Here is a 16,946-nt window from a genome sequence, read left to right on the forward strand (position 1 = left end):
AGCCAGAAGGAGAAGCCTGAGCCCAATGCCAGGCTAAGCGCCAGGGCTCAGTGGCACAGCATCAGCCTGGCGGGGAGGGGTCTGAAAGACTGCATTCCTTCCTACGAACCTGCCCAGATTCTGGGGGGAGGCCCTTCTCCCTCACAGGCCACTCTGGATACGGCCTTCTCCGTGGCTGCCCCCAGAGAACTATGGAACTCCCTTCTGAGGGAAGTCAGGCTGGCTCCCTCCTTGCTGTCCTTCCCTCGGCAGGTGAAGACTTTTAAAAAAAATCCCCCCAGGCCTTCAGGAACTGATTGTTTTTGAGGAAAGGACTGGTGTTGTGATATTTTTATTGTTGTGTTTTCAATTGATCCTTTTAGGTTTTTTTTAATCTATTAATGTTTAATTACATTTTAGTGATGGTCTTCTCTGTGATTCTACCTTTTTCTGTTGTATCTGTGTAAGCCCCCTGGACTGGGGAGAAGGCAGCAGATCACTGTTAACCATCCTCCTTGCACCCATTGCCAAGTAGGGCGGGGGGAGAACGCTGCCCGAAACCTGCAGAGCCACTGCTGCCAGTCTGTGTGGACAATATGGAGCCAGATGGACCAATGGCCTCACTCTGTATAAGGCAGTTTCCTAGGCAGCCAGAAGGAGGTTGAAGGAGGGAGGAGAAAGCAGGTTGTAGCTCTGTTTGCAGGACGAATCTGATATGCCAAGGTGACTCTTGCCTATCAGTTTCCAGGCAAAGAGGCCTGGAAGTTTGATAGGTGAGGATCTCTGAAGGGGCAGTTCAGGTGGGTTTGGACTGAGTTTATGTTGCCCAGGGCTGCACCTCCTGACACACCCCTTCTCCTGGCCGATATGTCTCCCTGACCCATAGATTGGAAATTGCCTTGACCAGCTACATATTATTCTTGGCTTTCTTCCTGCACCCGCAACTCTTTTGAGATTGCAAAGGGAAGCTTTTTAATGTAGCCTCACTGAAGTTAATGGCTTCAATAAGTCGGCTAATTAACTTTGGGACTCCTGCAAGGATGGCGTCTCAGGGGTGCGAGATTCCTGACTTGCTCCCCCTTTAGACACACAGGCAAATTTTACAGCTGCATGAGATTTCTCTTGCTTATGCATTGCAGAATGCTGTCCATCTGGGCTCCTGATGCAGAATACCCCCCCCCAAAAAAAGCATTCTGCCCCTTTAGTACTTTTTAGCAGTAGAGGAGAGGGATCCAGCAGCTGAGAGAGTGAATAAAATATGATAGAAAATAAATTGACCAAGCTAGCAGAACAATTTGCATTTCATAATGCAGTCTGGCCAGCCTGCCTGTGCGCTTGTCTTCCCCGTTAATGCAGAGCAAATATGCTTTGAGATCGCTGTAGAGCCGGCAGCAAGTCAGGGAACCCTTATTCCGCATGCAGCAGGCGTCGGCCTTTGCATTTTCTACTTAGGAATAGACTAGAACGTGGCAGATTCATGCAGAAGACCTTTTGCTACGCAGCAATATTCCTGTTGCGAAGCTGGTAGGAAAGCAGGATTCGGCCTCCTGGTCATTGTGGAAGGCGGCTGGAGGCTTGAAAGCAGCTGTCGAACGTGCCCGGGTTAGGCAGTCCCTCGGGGCACCACCTCTGGGTCAACTTGAGAGTCAAAATGCCCTTTGAAAGGGACCCATGTCTCCCGCAGGGGGTGGAGGCAGACAGATCATCCTTGCCTGTGGATTTGACTTTTGGTAGGATGATCAGACGGACGGAAGTACCACATTTTTGCATGTTTTTGCTGCGTTCTGTCTTAAGGCAATTTAGGCCAAAGGTGGCCAAAATTTGTGTGAGAAGATGGAAGGTACCCTCATGGTCACGGAAAGCCTTTTAATGAAGTTTGGTTTCTGAGATGCCACATTCTGTGACAGACTTCCATGGCGGACCCCTCCGTGTATGCCATGGCTCATGAGATAAGTGGCCGTGGACGTTTGCCACGTGGCTCCGAAAGGGGTTTGCTTTGTTCAGCCTTTCCTGCGCTGCAGCCAAGATGTGCAGCCTCTGCAGAGCACACATGAGGCTTCCTCTCCTGGCTGAGCTGCTTAGCACCTCCAACCTTTAGCAATGAATAATCATGCAGCTAATTTCACCTTCCGTGCAGCACGCCATCTCCCTCCGGGAGCAGCGGGAGCCCCGTGGGTCAGACAAAAGGTCCCTCTAGGCCAGCCTTCTGGGTCTCACAGTGGCCCGCTAGATGCTTCCAAGGGGGCAGCCCACAAGTGCAGCCGCATTCCACTTGATTTGATTCCTATTCAGAGGCCAATGACAGAGCCACAATAGGATCCCAACTCCCATCATCCCTGACTCTTGCTGTGGCTGGTGGGGTTGGAGCCCAGGGCTCTCCAGAGAGCCACCGAAGGTTCCCTGCCCCTGTGCTGTAAGGGCCAGTTGGCTTCAAGGGGCGCTTTGCCCCATCGTCCCCATGCAGGATTTGGCCATGCTCTGCCAGTGCAGACACCAGCACCATCTCAGCCCCCGTTTAGTCTGGATTCTTTTATTTGATGTTTTAATATCTGGTAAACTGCTCTGAGATCTTTTTTCTTTAAAATCTGTACGGTATAGAAATGAGAATTAAATTACCGTATTTTTTGCTCTATAACATGCACCCGACCATAACACGCACATATTTTTTAAAGGAGGAAAATCCGTAGGCATGCCACCCGTAGGCATTCCCTCCATAACACGCACAGGCATTTCCCCTTACTTTCTAGGAGGAAAAAAGTGAGTGTTATGGTGCAAAAAATACGGTAATCATCACCGTCCTCTCCAATACCCAGGGCCTCTCATCTTTCTCCCAGGGAGCAGGAATGCTCCTCTTACCAGCATCCCATCGTGTTCCCCGTGTGCTGATTAGGAGGCAGTGCAGAGAATACTAAGCGGCTTGGCAGTCGCCTCACTGCCCAGGGACTCTCCTGGAGGGCTGCTGTCGTCATGGTCCTCTTGTGAGGCCAAGGAGGCTTGTGGAGAGCTCTCTGCGTCCTCTTGGGTGGCTTCGGAGTGGTCTGTCTCTGGAGCCAAAGGGCCCCTTGACATTGGCCTAGCCCTGGCAGGCTCTTCTAAGAGTAGAGGAGCCCAGCCGTGCGTGCTCTGGGTTTCCCTTCGCGTACTTTCTTCCTCGGACGCACAGGCAGCAGAAGAGCTGGGTGGGAGCTGGCGAGGCTGATGGTGAGAGGACCCCAAGGGCTGACGAGAGGAGGTTGTGGCCAATTCTGGGTGCTCCGAGTGCCTGGTGGAAGAATGGAATATTTTCTAGGGTGCTCTTAAGTCTTAGCACAGAGCACCTAGCTAGGACGGTGGCGTCTCAAGCAGTGTGGTCCCAGGTGCGTAGCCGGGTCTGTGTTGCTTGGGAAGGTGGAATGAAGCCTCCAGCCCCAAGACCAGGCCAAGGTCGTTCCCCCTTGCTCTTGGCCTCATTCTGCAGTTTGGGGCTCCGAGACTCAAGCAGCTCGGCAGTTTGTCAAAGAAGATAAGTATGGCCCCCGCAGTATAAAGCATAAACAGGAAAACATTGCCCACAGCAAGAGAGGAGGGTGCTTGCGGAAATAATAATAATAATAATAATATAAATATAAATATAATTTATTATTTATACCCCGCCCATCTGGCTGGGTTTCCCCAGCCACTCTGGGCGGCTCCCAATCGAATGTTAAAAACAATACATGGTGTTAGGAGATCTCTTGAACCCAAAGGTGCCTTTTAGGCTGCAAGGCCAGGTGATAAAGGGACAAAGCTGTTTTCTTTCCAATAACCCACAACTTGAACCCTTCTCCTCTCTCTCTAATCAGCAGCGTCTCTCTCCAGCAGGAACCTTTTCCTAATCCTGCCTGGAGATCCCAAGGCCCTTCTGCCAGCAAGGCAGGAATCCCAGGGGGCAGGTGTTGCCTTCCCAAAGCTGAGAGCTGTGTGCCAGAGACGAGGGTTGGGTTTGGGGGTGCTGTGCTAACCAAGAGCCATATTTGCACACAGATCCAGGTGGAAGCCCAGGGTTGGGGAGCTCCATCAGTGGTGTAGAGGCCTTTTGATCCCTGAGAGGAAAGAAGGAAGGAGCCAAGATAGTCGCTCCTGGCTCTGTAAACACAATAGCACCACCAATCGGACTCCTTGAGGTGTGGGCATAGGCAGGGCCCATGGAATGAGCTTGGCAGGAGTACTGACCTCGGAGGAGGGTGCCTTTCGCAACCCCTGGATGACGGGGGGGGGGGGGGGAATGCTGTAATGGAAATGCTTGTGGACCCTCCTCTCCAGCCTTCGCTTCCTTCTGTCTCTTCTTCAGGGCTGGCCATGACCCTGATGGATGCCACCACAGATAAAGACCCTCTGGTCCACGAGCAAATATTTAGCGCCCTGTGCTACCTGGGAGGAGCGGAGCCGGAGGAGATTTTGAACGCCTGCGAGGAGTACCTGCGGCAGCACGACAAGGTGAGTCAGGGCAGGCCTGGCTGCTTGGTTGGCTCTGGCCGAATGGCACAGAATCGTGAAGTTGGATGGGGCCCCTGCGATGCCTGTGGCGCATGGAGAAGAGCCTCTTGGCGCATGGAAGCAGGAGAGGGAGGCTGAATGCGCTTTGGGCTGAGGGGGAGAGAGAGCAGGAGGCTTTGAGGTCAACAAAAGCTTCTCCTCCTTCCCCACCCAATATTGAAGACATCTGGGCTTTTTATTTTTATTTTTGCTGCTGCTTTAAGTGCTAGGAAACTCACCTTTAGAATTGGGATTCTGGTGCCAGGGAACCTCTGTTGGTTATTTGCAGATTACTGGTAGTTGCGCTGCAGAAGGCTTGCTGGGGGGGGGGGGCACACATTCAAGAAATGCAAAATAACTTTTGCTAGGTTTTAAAAACAAAAACTCCTTTTACACTAAATTACTTTATATCAATAAGCATGACCCATCCCCCAGGGTACTGAGAGAGCCAGGTGCTGCTCTTTATATACTAGACCCAATTGCTGACACAGCTTAATTACCACAACTTAACAGCACCTGCTGTACTGCTTCACAGCTGTAAAACTAGGTCATGTTATTTGCTCTGGCCTTTAAAGAAATTCACATCTTGCGAAACAATAACGAACCTTGATAGTTAAAGAAACCATTCAACAGCCTCCTGGTGGATTGTGCCCCATACTGCGGGGGGGGGGGGGGAATGCACAAGTGACCTTGGATTTTTGGCCTGGAGTGCAGGACTGTTCTGGGCAGCCCCTGACCCCCGTCTCCTCCTTCCCCCTTTCCAGCTGGCTTACCCACACCGCATCATTATCCTGAGGGCCATGGAGGCGGTGGTGAGGAGCAGCCTGGCTCAGCTGGACAAGAGCACAGCCAAGATCGTCATCTTCTTGGCCTCCAACGAGATGACCAAGTCGAAGGTACGGGGAGCGCTGCTTCTTTGCTCGGGGGCCTGGCTGGAGGGGGCTTTCCCAGGTTGCGGAAATGCCTGCAAGCTGCTCTGGGCACACAGACCAACCACCTTCTGAGGACCTGGGATTTCTCCTCTTGCTCTTGGTCTGTCCCACGGAGGACCTTAAGGTCCGCTAATGACAACACTTTGGAGGTCCTGAGCCTCAAGGAGGTTAGATTGGTCTCAACTAGGGCCAGGCCTTTTCAGTACTGGCCCCGACTTGGTGGAACGCTCTGTCCCAAGAGACCAGGGCCCTGCGGGACTTGACATCTTTTCCCAGGGCCTGCAAGACAGAGCTCTTCCATGAGTCCTTTGGTTTGGACTCAGTCTAACCCTTATGTTTCCCTCCCCTTAGGGTTTTGATCTATGGGCTACTTTTAAAATGAGGCTGCATTTTAACATGTATTTTAAATTGGGTTTTTTTCCTATTATGTTTTTACTGAAATTTTACTGGTGTTAGCTGCCCTGAGCCTGGCTCTGGCTGGGGAGTGCGGGGTATAAATAAAATTTATTATTATTATTATTATTATTGTTATTATTATTGAATGACCTCTGGCTGCCTTTGAGCCACGACAGACCCGCCTGTGGGTGCTCCCTGGTCCTCCTGCCTGCCCCATGGGCCTCCTGGGCATGAGGGGGGCAGGCCCATGTTGCAGCTGAGGCCTCTTCTTCCCGTTTGCTCCAGGAGATCATCTTTGAGTGGCAGCAGGCGGCCAGCAATGTCCTGGTGGCGCTTGGCAGGCGCTTCATCAACAAGGTGATGGAGGAGGTGCTGACCAAGTTCCAGCCTGGAATCATGCCCCATTACTTCATTGTGCAGACATTCGCCAACCTCTCCATGACCAACGGTCAGTGGTTCTCTCCCCTGCCCCCCCCCAATCCCTAGCAGTTCTCTCCCCCTGGAGAGGAGAGGGGCCAGGACATGAATGGGTGGTCTGGAACCACGGTGTGGCTAGGAGACCACAGGTGTCCTCTGGGTCCAAAGACCAGGTGTGTGGGAGCCACCTCTGCACCACCACCAGCTCCCCATAGGTTATCCAGGCTGCCGCTCTGAGTTCGAGTTCCCCAAAGGACTTGGTTTCATCCAGCTTCCCTCCCTCTCCTCCTCCCTGCCAGTGTTTGGGATGGTGCCGTTCCTGAACTCCATTCTGGGGACCATGCTGCCCATGCTGGGGATGGCCAAGCAGGACAACATGAGGACCGTCTTCTGCTACGGTAAGGCAGCCAGGGTTCCCCCCCTGCTCTCTGGTGGCTCAGGCAGGAGCTGTGGCTCATAGGTGCCCTTGTGGAAGGGGAGCAGGCAGGGCTGCCTGTGCTCAGCGGTTGGGCAGAAAGGAATCTCAGGCCAAAGAACGGAATATGCTGAAGTATATCCGTGAAGAGCATTTATCCTTAAGAATAATGGCATCAGCTAAATGCCCCACATTAGCTGTGGCGTTAAATGGCACTCAGTCCCCAACCATCCTAAAGTTAATCAGTGAGGCTTCTTGCTAACAATGAATATAGGGCCACTCTGGCCGTCCGTGCCTGAGGAAGTTGACATCAAACCCAGAAAGCTCTGTGCCTCTGTCTCCTGCAAACCGAACTCTGCTCCTGGTCGTTCTCTTGCAGATTTCTTGCCTGTGTCCACATTAACAGGGCACGGCTTACATTTGTCCCTGGGGGGCTGTGGGTCAAGTCACTGAATGCCCAGGAGCCAAATTTTATTTCATTTAGGATTCTTGGACAGGAAGTGGGATAAATAGGCCCCGTGTACCATCAGGTAGGAAAGGCATTGTGGCTCCAGTTTCCCGGCTGTATTAGTGGTGGTCTTCATGTTCTGGACTGCGATGGCCACGTTGGGCTCATCCCAAAGCCATGGCTGTTGCCCAAGAACACGCTTGCCTGTGCGTCTCTCTGTCTTCTGATAGTGCAAAACTGCCAGAGAATGTGTTGGTGGGACTGCATTGACTACTAAACACGGTTGGACTCTCTCTTCTTTAAAATCACTAATTGAAGTTGGGGAAAACTCCCCCCTCTTAACTCTCCCCCTCTTAACACTCCCCCTCTTAATGTTTTGACCTTTGAATGCAGGGGTTGGCAAGGCTTACTGGGCAGGGGCCGGATCGCTCCCGCAGAGATCCTCTGTGGGCTGGGCCGGCGCAGCGTGACTCCAGAAATCACTGCTGCACATGCCCAGATGCCGGAAATTGTGCTGGTGCAGAAGCAAGTTTTGGTGTCTGGGCATGCGCAGGAGCAATTTCTGGAGTCGTGGAAGACAGTCTCTGCGGTGTGCTGCGCCAGTTTAGTGTAGCATGTGGGGACTCGCAGCTCAGTTCGGAGATGGCTCTTGGGCCACTTAAACAGTCTCTTTGGACCGCTTCCGGCCCCTGGGCCTTAGGTTGCCGGCCCCTGCTTGAATGCATCATGACAAGAGCATTTGCACCCATTAACCATACCCATGACTGGCTTCTTAAGAATCAGATTTCCAGCTTTGAGTGCTTAGCCTGTTTATTGTGGTATTAATTCTCACTGATCTCCTTTACATGTACATCTTGTATGTTTGATTTTGTGTTAAAACTTTTTAAGAAACCCATCTTGGAGCTTATCCACACCTTTTGCCCTGCTCTTTCTAGGCATGGGTCCACATTCCAAAGTGCTGTGTCTGAGCATAGATCTTTTTTTGCCCCAGAGCTTTCCCTGTGAAAACCTGCTCTTTGGTGCTCAATAGGAGCAAACATTAGATTTTTCACAGATTGCCATTTGTTCCAATTGAGCTTTAAAGAGCAGGCTTCTGCAGGGAAATCTTCAGAGCCCCCCAAAAGGTGCCCGAACACGGAGCTTTGAAGTGCAGGCTGTGCCTGGAAAGAGTTGAGGAAAGGGAAGGTGCAGAGAAGCCCCAAACCTCTGTAGAATACGTTGGGTGGGGAGGCTGTGCTCAGGACAATTTCTGGAGAAGCTTTTCTTCCTGCTGAGTCCAGGAATCCTGAGCCAGCCTTCACATCAGACAGATCCTACACAAGGCGACTAGTTGCAAGGGCTCTTTCTGGTCTGGGTGATCCAGAGGAGGGCGAAGGGTCTCCGGCCCACCCCTCGAACAAAGAGTCTTGAGGGTGGGACCTGCAGGGGCAGGCGCTGTGCATGTTGAACTTGCAGGCAAGGGGGCTAGATCTTGATAAGGCTGCTGTGCTCTGTCCCTCAGGGAAACTAAAGGGCAGCTGGTAGTTTGGAGCATCGTAAGAGCCTGCTTGCTGGGTCAAGCTAAGAGGGGGTGGGCTGTGCACCCCAGGACCCAGGCAAGGGGCCATTATGGGAACCCCGCAAGCAGAACAAGAGCTCCACAACCCCCTTCCCTCACTTGGGTGCCCCAGGGACGGCTGCTTCTGATCCCGGAGGCATCTCATGGCCGGGAGACCAATTTGTGGAAGATAAAAGTGAATTCCTGTTTCAAAGCCGTCCAGATGTGCTGAGGGACGACTTGGGGGGCAGTGTGGAGCCACAGCTGGCATGAAATCTGTCCCGTAGCTTTGCAGAACTTCAGCGAGAGCATCCAGGAGTACATGGCGAATCTGGACCAGGCGCCGGACCCGACGGTGAGGCGAGACACCTTCTCCAACGACATCTTCAGTGCTTACGAAGTCCTTTTCAACAACTGGCTGCAGACCCGGGAAACAAAGGTGGGGCGAGATGCTGAGCTGGGGGTCGGGGTCCCTGGGGAGAGGAGAGCCTTCTCCCCCCCCCCCTGCCTGCTGCTTCGGACAAATCTCTGCCGCTGGGCTCTCCTTTTTGGCCCTGTGACTCCTCTATCCACGAGGGCCGGTCGCCTTTATTTCTAGACCCCCCTTTTCATAGATGACGCTGGAGGCGGCTGACGCCAGCTGGCTCCCAGTCTCTCCCTTGCGCCGCCCGCGCCTTGCTCTGTATGTCCTGCAGAGTAAATCACCCTTCCAGGGTGTGATGCAGCCCCTTTAGCGTGCAGGTTACGGAGCAAGCAAGATGGCAGCCATGGCAGGAGGTGGAGCCATTTGGGCAGAAGGAGGAAGTCCTTCAATGGGGCCTGGAAGAGCCGCCAGGGACTGTGGACTGGGAGGAAGAGGGCATGGGAAGGGAGAGCTTTTGAAATTATCAGGATCTTTTTTTCTTTTTTCTTTTTTATTGGTTTTCACATAGTACATTACAATACAGATGTACCAAAGCCAACACCATTTCCTCCCCATCCCCCCATACATTTACGTTTCTATTTCCTCAATCCGTCATATTATTCTTTTCTCCTTCCTCCCACTTCCCTCCGCCCCCACTCAATTTCCTCCACATTGTACAATTTACAATAATCTTTGTGTTCTACATTCTTCTCAAATCATCTATATATTCTTATTATATTTCCTTACTAGTTTTTCTTATATCCAGTACTTAACATTTTAATCTAGGCATATTAGCGTATCATTTTTTGAGCGATATTTTGCTATATATTCATCAAAACATTTTCACTACTTTTAAAATTTTTGATTCGACTGATTTCTTATTATAGAGGTTAATTTTGCCAAAATTAAATATTAATTAAGCTTACAAATCCATTCCTCGTTTGTGGGTATAGTTTGTGACTTCCACCTAGCAGCAATCTCTATTCTAGCCGCTGTACTTGCATATAGAAAAATTCTATCAATCCAAGGAGATATGTCTCTGGTTTCTTTGTTACTGATATTTTCAACATCTTCTTTAGTTCTTCGTGTACTACTATCCAAAATTTCTTAATTTCCTCACACCTCCACCACATATGTACTGTTGTTCCTATTTCTCCACCACATCTCCAACAGAGGTTGGATTTTAATTTGTATATCTTTGCCAACTTAGCTGGCGTTAAGTACCACTTATAGAACATCTTTACAATTTTTCTTTAATTGTATATGAGGCAGTAAAAAAAAAAGAAGGACATTATCAAGATCTCAACTAAACCTGGTTCTCTTTGCTGGAATGGCTTGTTTGGGAGCAATGCCATGACTCCTGTGAGGGCCCAGCAGCTGGCTTTGAAGGCACCATTTAAAAAGGGAGTTGAGTCCGTGTTCTCAGGGGGGTCCCAGTCCCCATCTCCCACGATGCCCATTTCCAGTATGGAGTCCACTCCCTTCTGCCCTGTGTTGATGGCGGAGGCCGACTGAGGTCTGCATCCCCAACCTTCCTTGCTGCAGCAGCAGCAGCAGAGCCGGGTTCAAAGGGCTCCCTGGCCAGGACAGGCGGCTCTTGGCGGGCTCTTAGAAGGCCAGTGGCCCTTATTTTATATATGAAAGAACATTGTGAACACCTGAAAACGTTTGTGGCTTTTAATTGAAATGTGTTGTAATGGGAATATAAGAAACTGATTTACATTTAATGAGGGGAAATAAAAAAATAAGAGAGAAGGTAAAAAGGTGGTTATGGAAAGCTAAGAACAAAGTAAATATGTACGGAAGTCAGAGAGAGGGGCGGGAGGAGGTCCGTGCTCAGATGGAGTGGTGTTTGAATTTATTGAATTATGTATGGAAACTGTGATTATGATAAAATTGAAAATGCAATAAAAATTAAATAATTTTTTTAAAAGGCCCGTGACCCCCCTGTCCCTCTTTGCAGCTTCGACTGGCTGTCGTGGAGGCACTTGGCCCCATGAGTCACCTGCTGCCCAGTGAGAAGCTGGAGGAGCAGCTCCCTCGCCTCATCCCAGGGATCCTGACCCTCTACAGGAAGCCAGCAGAGGCCTACTATGTGTCCAAGGTAGGCATGGAGAAGGGTGCCGGGGAGAGAGGACGGGGGTTTGCGGGCCTCTGTCCTTGGGCTTTGCTGCCAAAGCTCGCCAGTCCTTTAGGCTTCAGCCCTTGCCTTCCCTGAGCACCACCAAGACTTCGAGAGACAGAGGCCAAGCTGCCAAGCGTCCTGTCTGGTTTGCGGGCTGGGGAGTCCTGCCAAGACAGGATGCGGAGAAGGAGCCACTCTCCCCTTGGTCTGCAGGTGGGGGGGGGGCCTCACCTGGGTGTGGGGCTGGGAAAGGGCCCTTCTCCCCTGCTGCTTCCCCAGAGGGTGGGGCTGCTAACCTGGGGCTGCGCTGTGTCTCTCCTGCCCTATGTCCTCTGAGCAGAGCTTGTGCCAGATCCTCGAGGCAGCAGTCAACATCGGCAGCCGCACGCTGGACACGCAGCTGGAAGCCCTGCTCAACGCCCTGCAGCTCCAGGTGGGGAAAGGGGGCTGGGGGGGGGAGACGACCCTTTAAACTCTGCCTCTCCAGCCTAGGCAGGGGCCCTCCAAGCGCTTTGGACCACTGGTGCACTGGCTTGCTGCTGCTGCTGGAGAACAACAACAACAATAATAATGATATTAAATTGAGGCGTTCCCAAAGCAAAGGAAGGATTAGATTCTGATTAATAGAATGCACACTAGGCTTGACCAGCAAGACTCTGAGAGGAGTGCCAATTCCTCTCCACCCCTCGGCCCAGGTTGTTTTATTCACAAAAGAACTTTTTACACAGTGTTTGTAAGACCCAATCAGATTTCCTCTGAGCATTTCAAAAAACCCCACGTGGGACAAAGTCCGATCAGAAGAAATTCTTTTAACTACAAAGACTACTCTGAGCATGCATAGTAGTCCAGAGTAAATAAAATAGGAAGCAATGCTTTTAGGAAACCCTCAGGTCATAAACAGGAGAGGCAGGGTGGCAGTATTTGCCATTTCCTTCCTGGCCCTTAAGATCTATCTAAAGATTAAACTACATCAACGCTAACTATCATCTTGATGACCCAGGATGCCTGATGAATGAACAGTAGAGAAAATGGCCAGAGATGCAGAGGCTTGTGGGATTTGATCAGAAATTAATGTAGTTTAATCTTTAGATGGACCTTAAGGCCCAGTCAAGGCCATGCCTTCATAACAGACACAATGGCTTGATGCATATTTTATAATTCCTCATAGTAATCCCACCCGACCCCCACACTCTGGATATCTGCACCCCCTACAATAAATGTAGTAAAATGGCTGCTCCCCTGTTCCTGCCTCACTGGCCTTTTCTCCTCCTCCCTCGAGCAGATCTGCTCCCCTCTGGACTCCTCCACGCCAGTCCAACTGAAGAATCACAATGAGGTCCTTCGCTGCTTCACGGTGCTTGGTAAGAGGCCAGGGAGATCTCTCTCTCTCTCTCTGGATAACCACTGTGAGTTGGCTGTGGCTGCTGCTGATTGTGGAGCTGAGTTTCCTGATAATCTTTTTTTTTTTTAAAAAAAGAAGCAACCTGCTTACTAGTCCTCAAGGCTGCGAAGCTGACCTGGGCAGAGCGTGGTGAAATGTTTGGAGGGAGAGGGGGGTGGGCAGGGCTTTCAGGGCACTGAGGGTGGGACTCCAGGACCTTGTGTTGCTTTTTGCAAGCCCTCCATCCGTTGCAAGTCAAAGTCCCGCTTCTAATTTTGCTAATCTTGGAGAGGAGCAGACTTCTGCTCTTCCAGTTATGGAGGAGATTTTTCCTTCCTGTTCTCCAACGTGCAGAGCTTGCACAGCCGCTGCCTGCTTGGGGGCTTGTGGCCCTGGGAGAATGGTCTGCCCTGGGAGAATGGTCTGCCCCTTCCAGCTGTGCCTTCTGGGCACCTGCTGTGTGTTGCACCTGATGAGTCTGTCCTCCAGGGCAAAAATGTAGGGCTGGGTGTCCTGCGTCACAAGTCCTTGAGCAGGAGGGCATTACCCGCTGCAGGTTCTGCAGTTCCTGGCGACAGTGCAGAGTTGAAAGTTCTGGGTGTGGGGGGTGGCATGTTGAGCAATAGGAGCCCATGTGCGTGTGACTTGGAATGAAATTCAGAACTTCCTTTTTGGCACTCAGGGTTGCAAAGGTTGGCTGCCCTGCTGCTGTGCCACCCGCCTCTGGCCCTGCTGTGTTTTGCCCCCTTCCCACTTTGGGGTTCCTGCAGTGCCATAAATCACAGGGCTCTCTAGCCATCGCTCTTCAAGGAGCTGTTTCTGGCAGGGACACGGACGTCTGGCAACGTTTGTCCGTTGTCGAAGTGCGGCTTCTTTTCTTTTCACCCTCCAGTTCGCACTTCCGTTGTGCAAGAGCTCTTCCTCTTTCTCTCTCTACCTCCCTACATCTCTTGAGTAATCTTCTGGCAAGCCTGTATTTCCTTAGAGCCCTGTCGTTATCTCTTTTTACAAAGCACAGAGGGCCTTGCTGCAGTCCCAGCACATCAGTACAGTTGAAGGAGGCGGTCGTGAGACCATTGTATCTAAAAAAAAACCCTGACTGAACCCAAAAGATTAGAACAACCATCTCCCATTTTCCAATCCCCCCCCCCTTTTGGGACGAGGTGCTTGAAGTGTCTGGGGGCAGCCTGTCTCCAGGCACTGTGGGATGGAATGGGGTCTTGTTTCAGTTAAGCTTTTGAGCCAGGGTTTGGCCCAAGAGCAGCTTTGATGGATAACCCGTGTCCCGACAGGGGAGGAGGGGGCCCATGTGGATTCTCTTGGCTCTCGCGTTGGCTTTTGGTCGTGGTGTTTTGTGGGATCAGCTCTGGAGCAAAACTCTGGCTCCTCTCCTTTCAGAAGGGGGCGCTGGGGGATTTCTGCTTCAGTGTTTTGAGCTGAGGGGTCTTCAAGTTCCCAGATGGAAAAGGTTCAGAAAAGAGCCACAACATGTTGAAGCAGATGGAGCACATTTCTCAGTGCAGCAGGGAAGGCCCTTTTCTGTGGAGGCTCCTTGAGGGAGTGGAACGCCACACAAGCAAGAGCCTCTGGCACTGACACTGCAAACTTCAGTGTCAATTAAGACCTCATTTGCCCAGGCTTTTTGAATTATGGTATCTTTAGTTGGTGGAATGCTTTTATTCCTCTTAGTTATATTGTCTATGTTACAACATAGTTTGCATTTCTTTATATACTGCCATGAAATCTTTTTTTCATTTTGGCTTGAATGGCAGATTATAACATTCAACCAACAAATCCTTAAGCCCTTCTCTCCCGCTGCCTGACCTGGTCGTCAAATGGTTTTGTGACATGTGTCCATTTTGGCTCCCGCATTGCTGCACAGGACCCCCCTGGTTCCTGGATTGGTGCAGGGATTGGCCTGGCCTAAGGCTGAGGAGGCTGCCCTGTGACTCCAGATTCTGGGTTGGAGCCCTTTGTGTGTCCACCTGGAAGGCTGCCCTGGTTGTCCGGCCACATCTGGCAGTGGCTGAGTCAGCACAGTATTAGGCTTGGTGTTGAGGTTTTAGACTTATTAAAAGTTACTGCAAGTTTAAGTGAAGTCTGCTGCAACAGGATTTCTTATGGACTGTGCCAATCCTGAATGTATTGGATTTGTGACCATCATGCTCATTTGCCTTCAGTAGCAGCAAAGCTCTGCTGGATGAAATGCAATTGCCTGATTTTACAACAAATTAGAAGCACTTTATATTTCACATTTTACAGTTTAAACTCCAAATCAAAACTAGACCCCAAAAGAGTTTGCAACGTGGGACACTCACCCAAAGGAAACACGGCTCAGCAAATGACCTGCTATAAAACCATTAAGGACACCTTCTGGCCTCATCAAGGCCGCCTCAACCACCTGCCCCTTTAAGATAGGACTACAGGTTATTTTATCATCACCCCCCTTCAGCACAAAGAGATGCATTTAAACAACAAACTAGCATACAGTTAAACGGGGAAATAACTCGGCAAGAAAACGCAAGCCTCCTCCTTAATCATAGTTTATCCAGCCCGGAGCCCAGCTTAAGAAATGGTCACCAATCCAGGACTGAGGACACTCCTCTTCCTCACATACGGTGATGATCCTGGTCTCAACTTTTCCCTCTTGCAGCCTCTTCCTTCCCGGACCGCTTGCTGGGATTTCTGCTTCCAAAGTTGGAGTCGGGCAATGAGCGGACGCGAGTGGGAACCCTCACCATCCTGCGCCAGATCATCAACAGTGCCTGTGAGTGACGCAGGGGAGGGGGCTGCCTTTCCCAGGCTCCCCAGAGGGGCAGCAGCTGTGGCCAGATGCCCCCTGCACTTCTTCAGGGGCCCTTGCAAGCTGAGCGCCCCCGCCCAGTCCTTGGGGGCCTCCAAGCTCCCAGGCCAGGGACTTGGCCCCAGCCCCCCTGCGGCCGTTTACACTGCTGCACTTGGGTCCCCGTGGTTGCTGTGTGGCTCATCCTGCGTCCGGTTTGGGCAAGGATGGGTGAGCTTTGAGTTGGCTGCCTCTCACCTTCTTTGAGTCCCAACCTTTTTTTGGCCATGTCCCACCTAAGCATCTCTAAAATCCTGACCCCCCCTTCCCCCGTGACATATAATTCTTCTTATTCAAAAAGTGAACTCCTGTTCACATGGAGGAAGCCTAAAGGGCCATTCACTGTTAATAACTCATTCTCAAACTGCCCTCCTTAAGCATCAAATTGCCCCCCCTGTGGGGGGAACCCCAGGCCTAGACCCTGTTTGTCCTCCTTGCTGTGACTCTTTGGGGTCGTTCTGCTGGCTTGCCTGAAAAGGTCTGGGCCACGAAGTGCAACTCTGCAGCAGTCTTTCCTGGTCCCTTTTTGAAAGAGAAGGGTGCGAGGTCCCGCCAGAGGCAGGCTTGGGGGCTGCGCAGCAGGCAGGGCCCATTCAGAATGAGCAAGCCAGGACTGCAAAGGGAGGGTGTTGTGGGGGCATCTGCAGCAGAAGCAGATTATCCCTCCCCTCGGTTCAGCCAGGCTCCTGGGCTCTTGCTAGGACAGCCTGCTCTGATGCCGGGACAGAGAAGCAGCTGGGTGTCTCCTCATGAGAAGCGCTGCGTTGCCCGGCTGCCGGCCAGCACTGCCCAAATAGCCTCTGTAGCCTCGGCCACACTCCTTTCCTCCATGGGTGGCAGTCTTCAGAGCTCCGGGTTGGGGGGCAGTTGGGGGTCCCACGCTGTGCTCCTTGGTCGAAGGAGCATGGAGGGCAGGATGTGGGGCTGGGGTGGCGGTGGTGCAGGGCTGCCTTGCACCTGCATGGAGCTTTGGCCGGCTGAACGGCCCTTTCTGCTTGTCCTTCCTCTGCCCAGCCTCTCAGATGGAGATTAAGAAGCCCTTCATCCTTTCTTCCATGAAGCTGCCCTTGCAGGACAACAGCAATAAGGTGAGTGGAGGGGCAGAAAGAGGCAGCTCTCCTCCCCTCCAGGCCTGCTCTGCTAACTTCCAGCCGGGCTCAGTGCACACCAGAAGCTTCTTGCAAGCATTTATATGCCTCCCTCAAGCCCTCTCTGCTCTGCAAGATTCCTCTGGGTTGTCCTTCATGCCGGAGGGCCAGAGGGGACAGTGGCGCCCCCTGTGCCCAGCTTGTGGTTTCCACTTAGAGATGGGGGGGGGGAAGTTGCTCCTCCTGCCTAAGGCGCCCTGTGGAGCAGGAGTTTGCCCAGCCCAGGGCAGCTGCTGCCCCTGGTGACAGTCTGGATCTTGCAGAGGACATGGCCAGGCCAAGCCCCTCATCCATACCAGGGCTGAACATGGCTCCCTTTCTGGGCAGGGGGCCTGGAGCTGCTGCCTAGACCTGTTTTTCATGTAGGAAATTCATCATCCCACTCAGGGCAGCTGCCCTGAAAGTTTGCAGTTAAAGTCAGGCCAGGGA

General features: G+C 51.8%; 1 protein-coding gene across 12 annotated transcripts in view; it reads left to right on the forward strand.

Annotated features, from left to right (window-relative positions):
* The window catches only part of MROH1 (maestro heat like repeat family member 1), a 52,608-nt gene that overhangs the window by 8,696 nt on the left and 26,966 nt on the right, over positions 1-16,946 (forward strand). For all 12 annotated transcript variants that reach the window (XM_083748962.1, XM_083748965.1, XM_083748969.1 and 9 more), the window contains exons 3-12: positions 4,289-4,434; positions 5,238-5,369; positions 6,087-6,249; positions 6,518-6,616; positions 8,906-9,057; positions 10,985-11,125; positions 11,487-11,579; positions 12,429-12,507; positions 15,181-15,294; positions 16,384-16,457. In XM_083748962.1, the coding sequence (XP_083605088.1) occupies positions 4,289-4,434; positions 5,238-5,369; positions 6,087-6,249; positions 6,518-6,616; positions 8,906-9,057; positions 10,985-11,125; positions 11,487-11,579; positions 12,429-12,507; positions 15,181-15,294; positions 16,384-16,457 (1,193 nt within the window). The remainder of the gene's footprint in view (positions 1-4,288; positions 4,435-5,237; positions 5,370-6,086; positions 6,250-6,517; positions 6,617-8,905; positions 9,058-10,984; positions 11,126-11,486; positions 11,580-12,428; positions 12,508-15,180; positions 15,295-16,383; positions 16,458-16,946) is intronic.

Source organism: Podarcis gaigeae (assembly GCF_964106915.1).
Source record: "Podarcis gaigeae genome assembly, chromosome: 7".
NCBI classification, from domain to species: Eukaryota; Metazoa; Chordata; class Lepidosauria; order Squamata; family Lacertidae; genus Podarcis; species Podarcis gaigeae.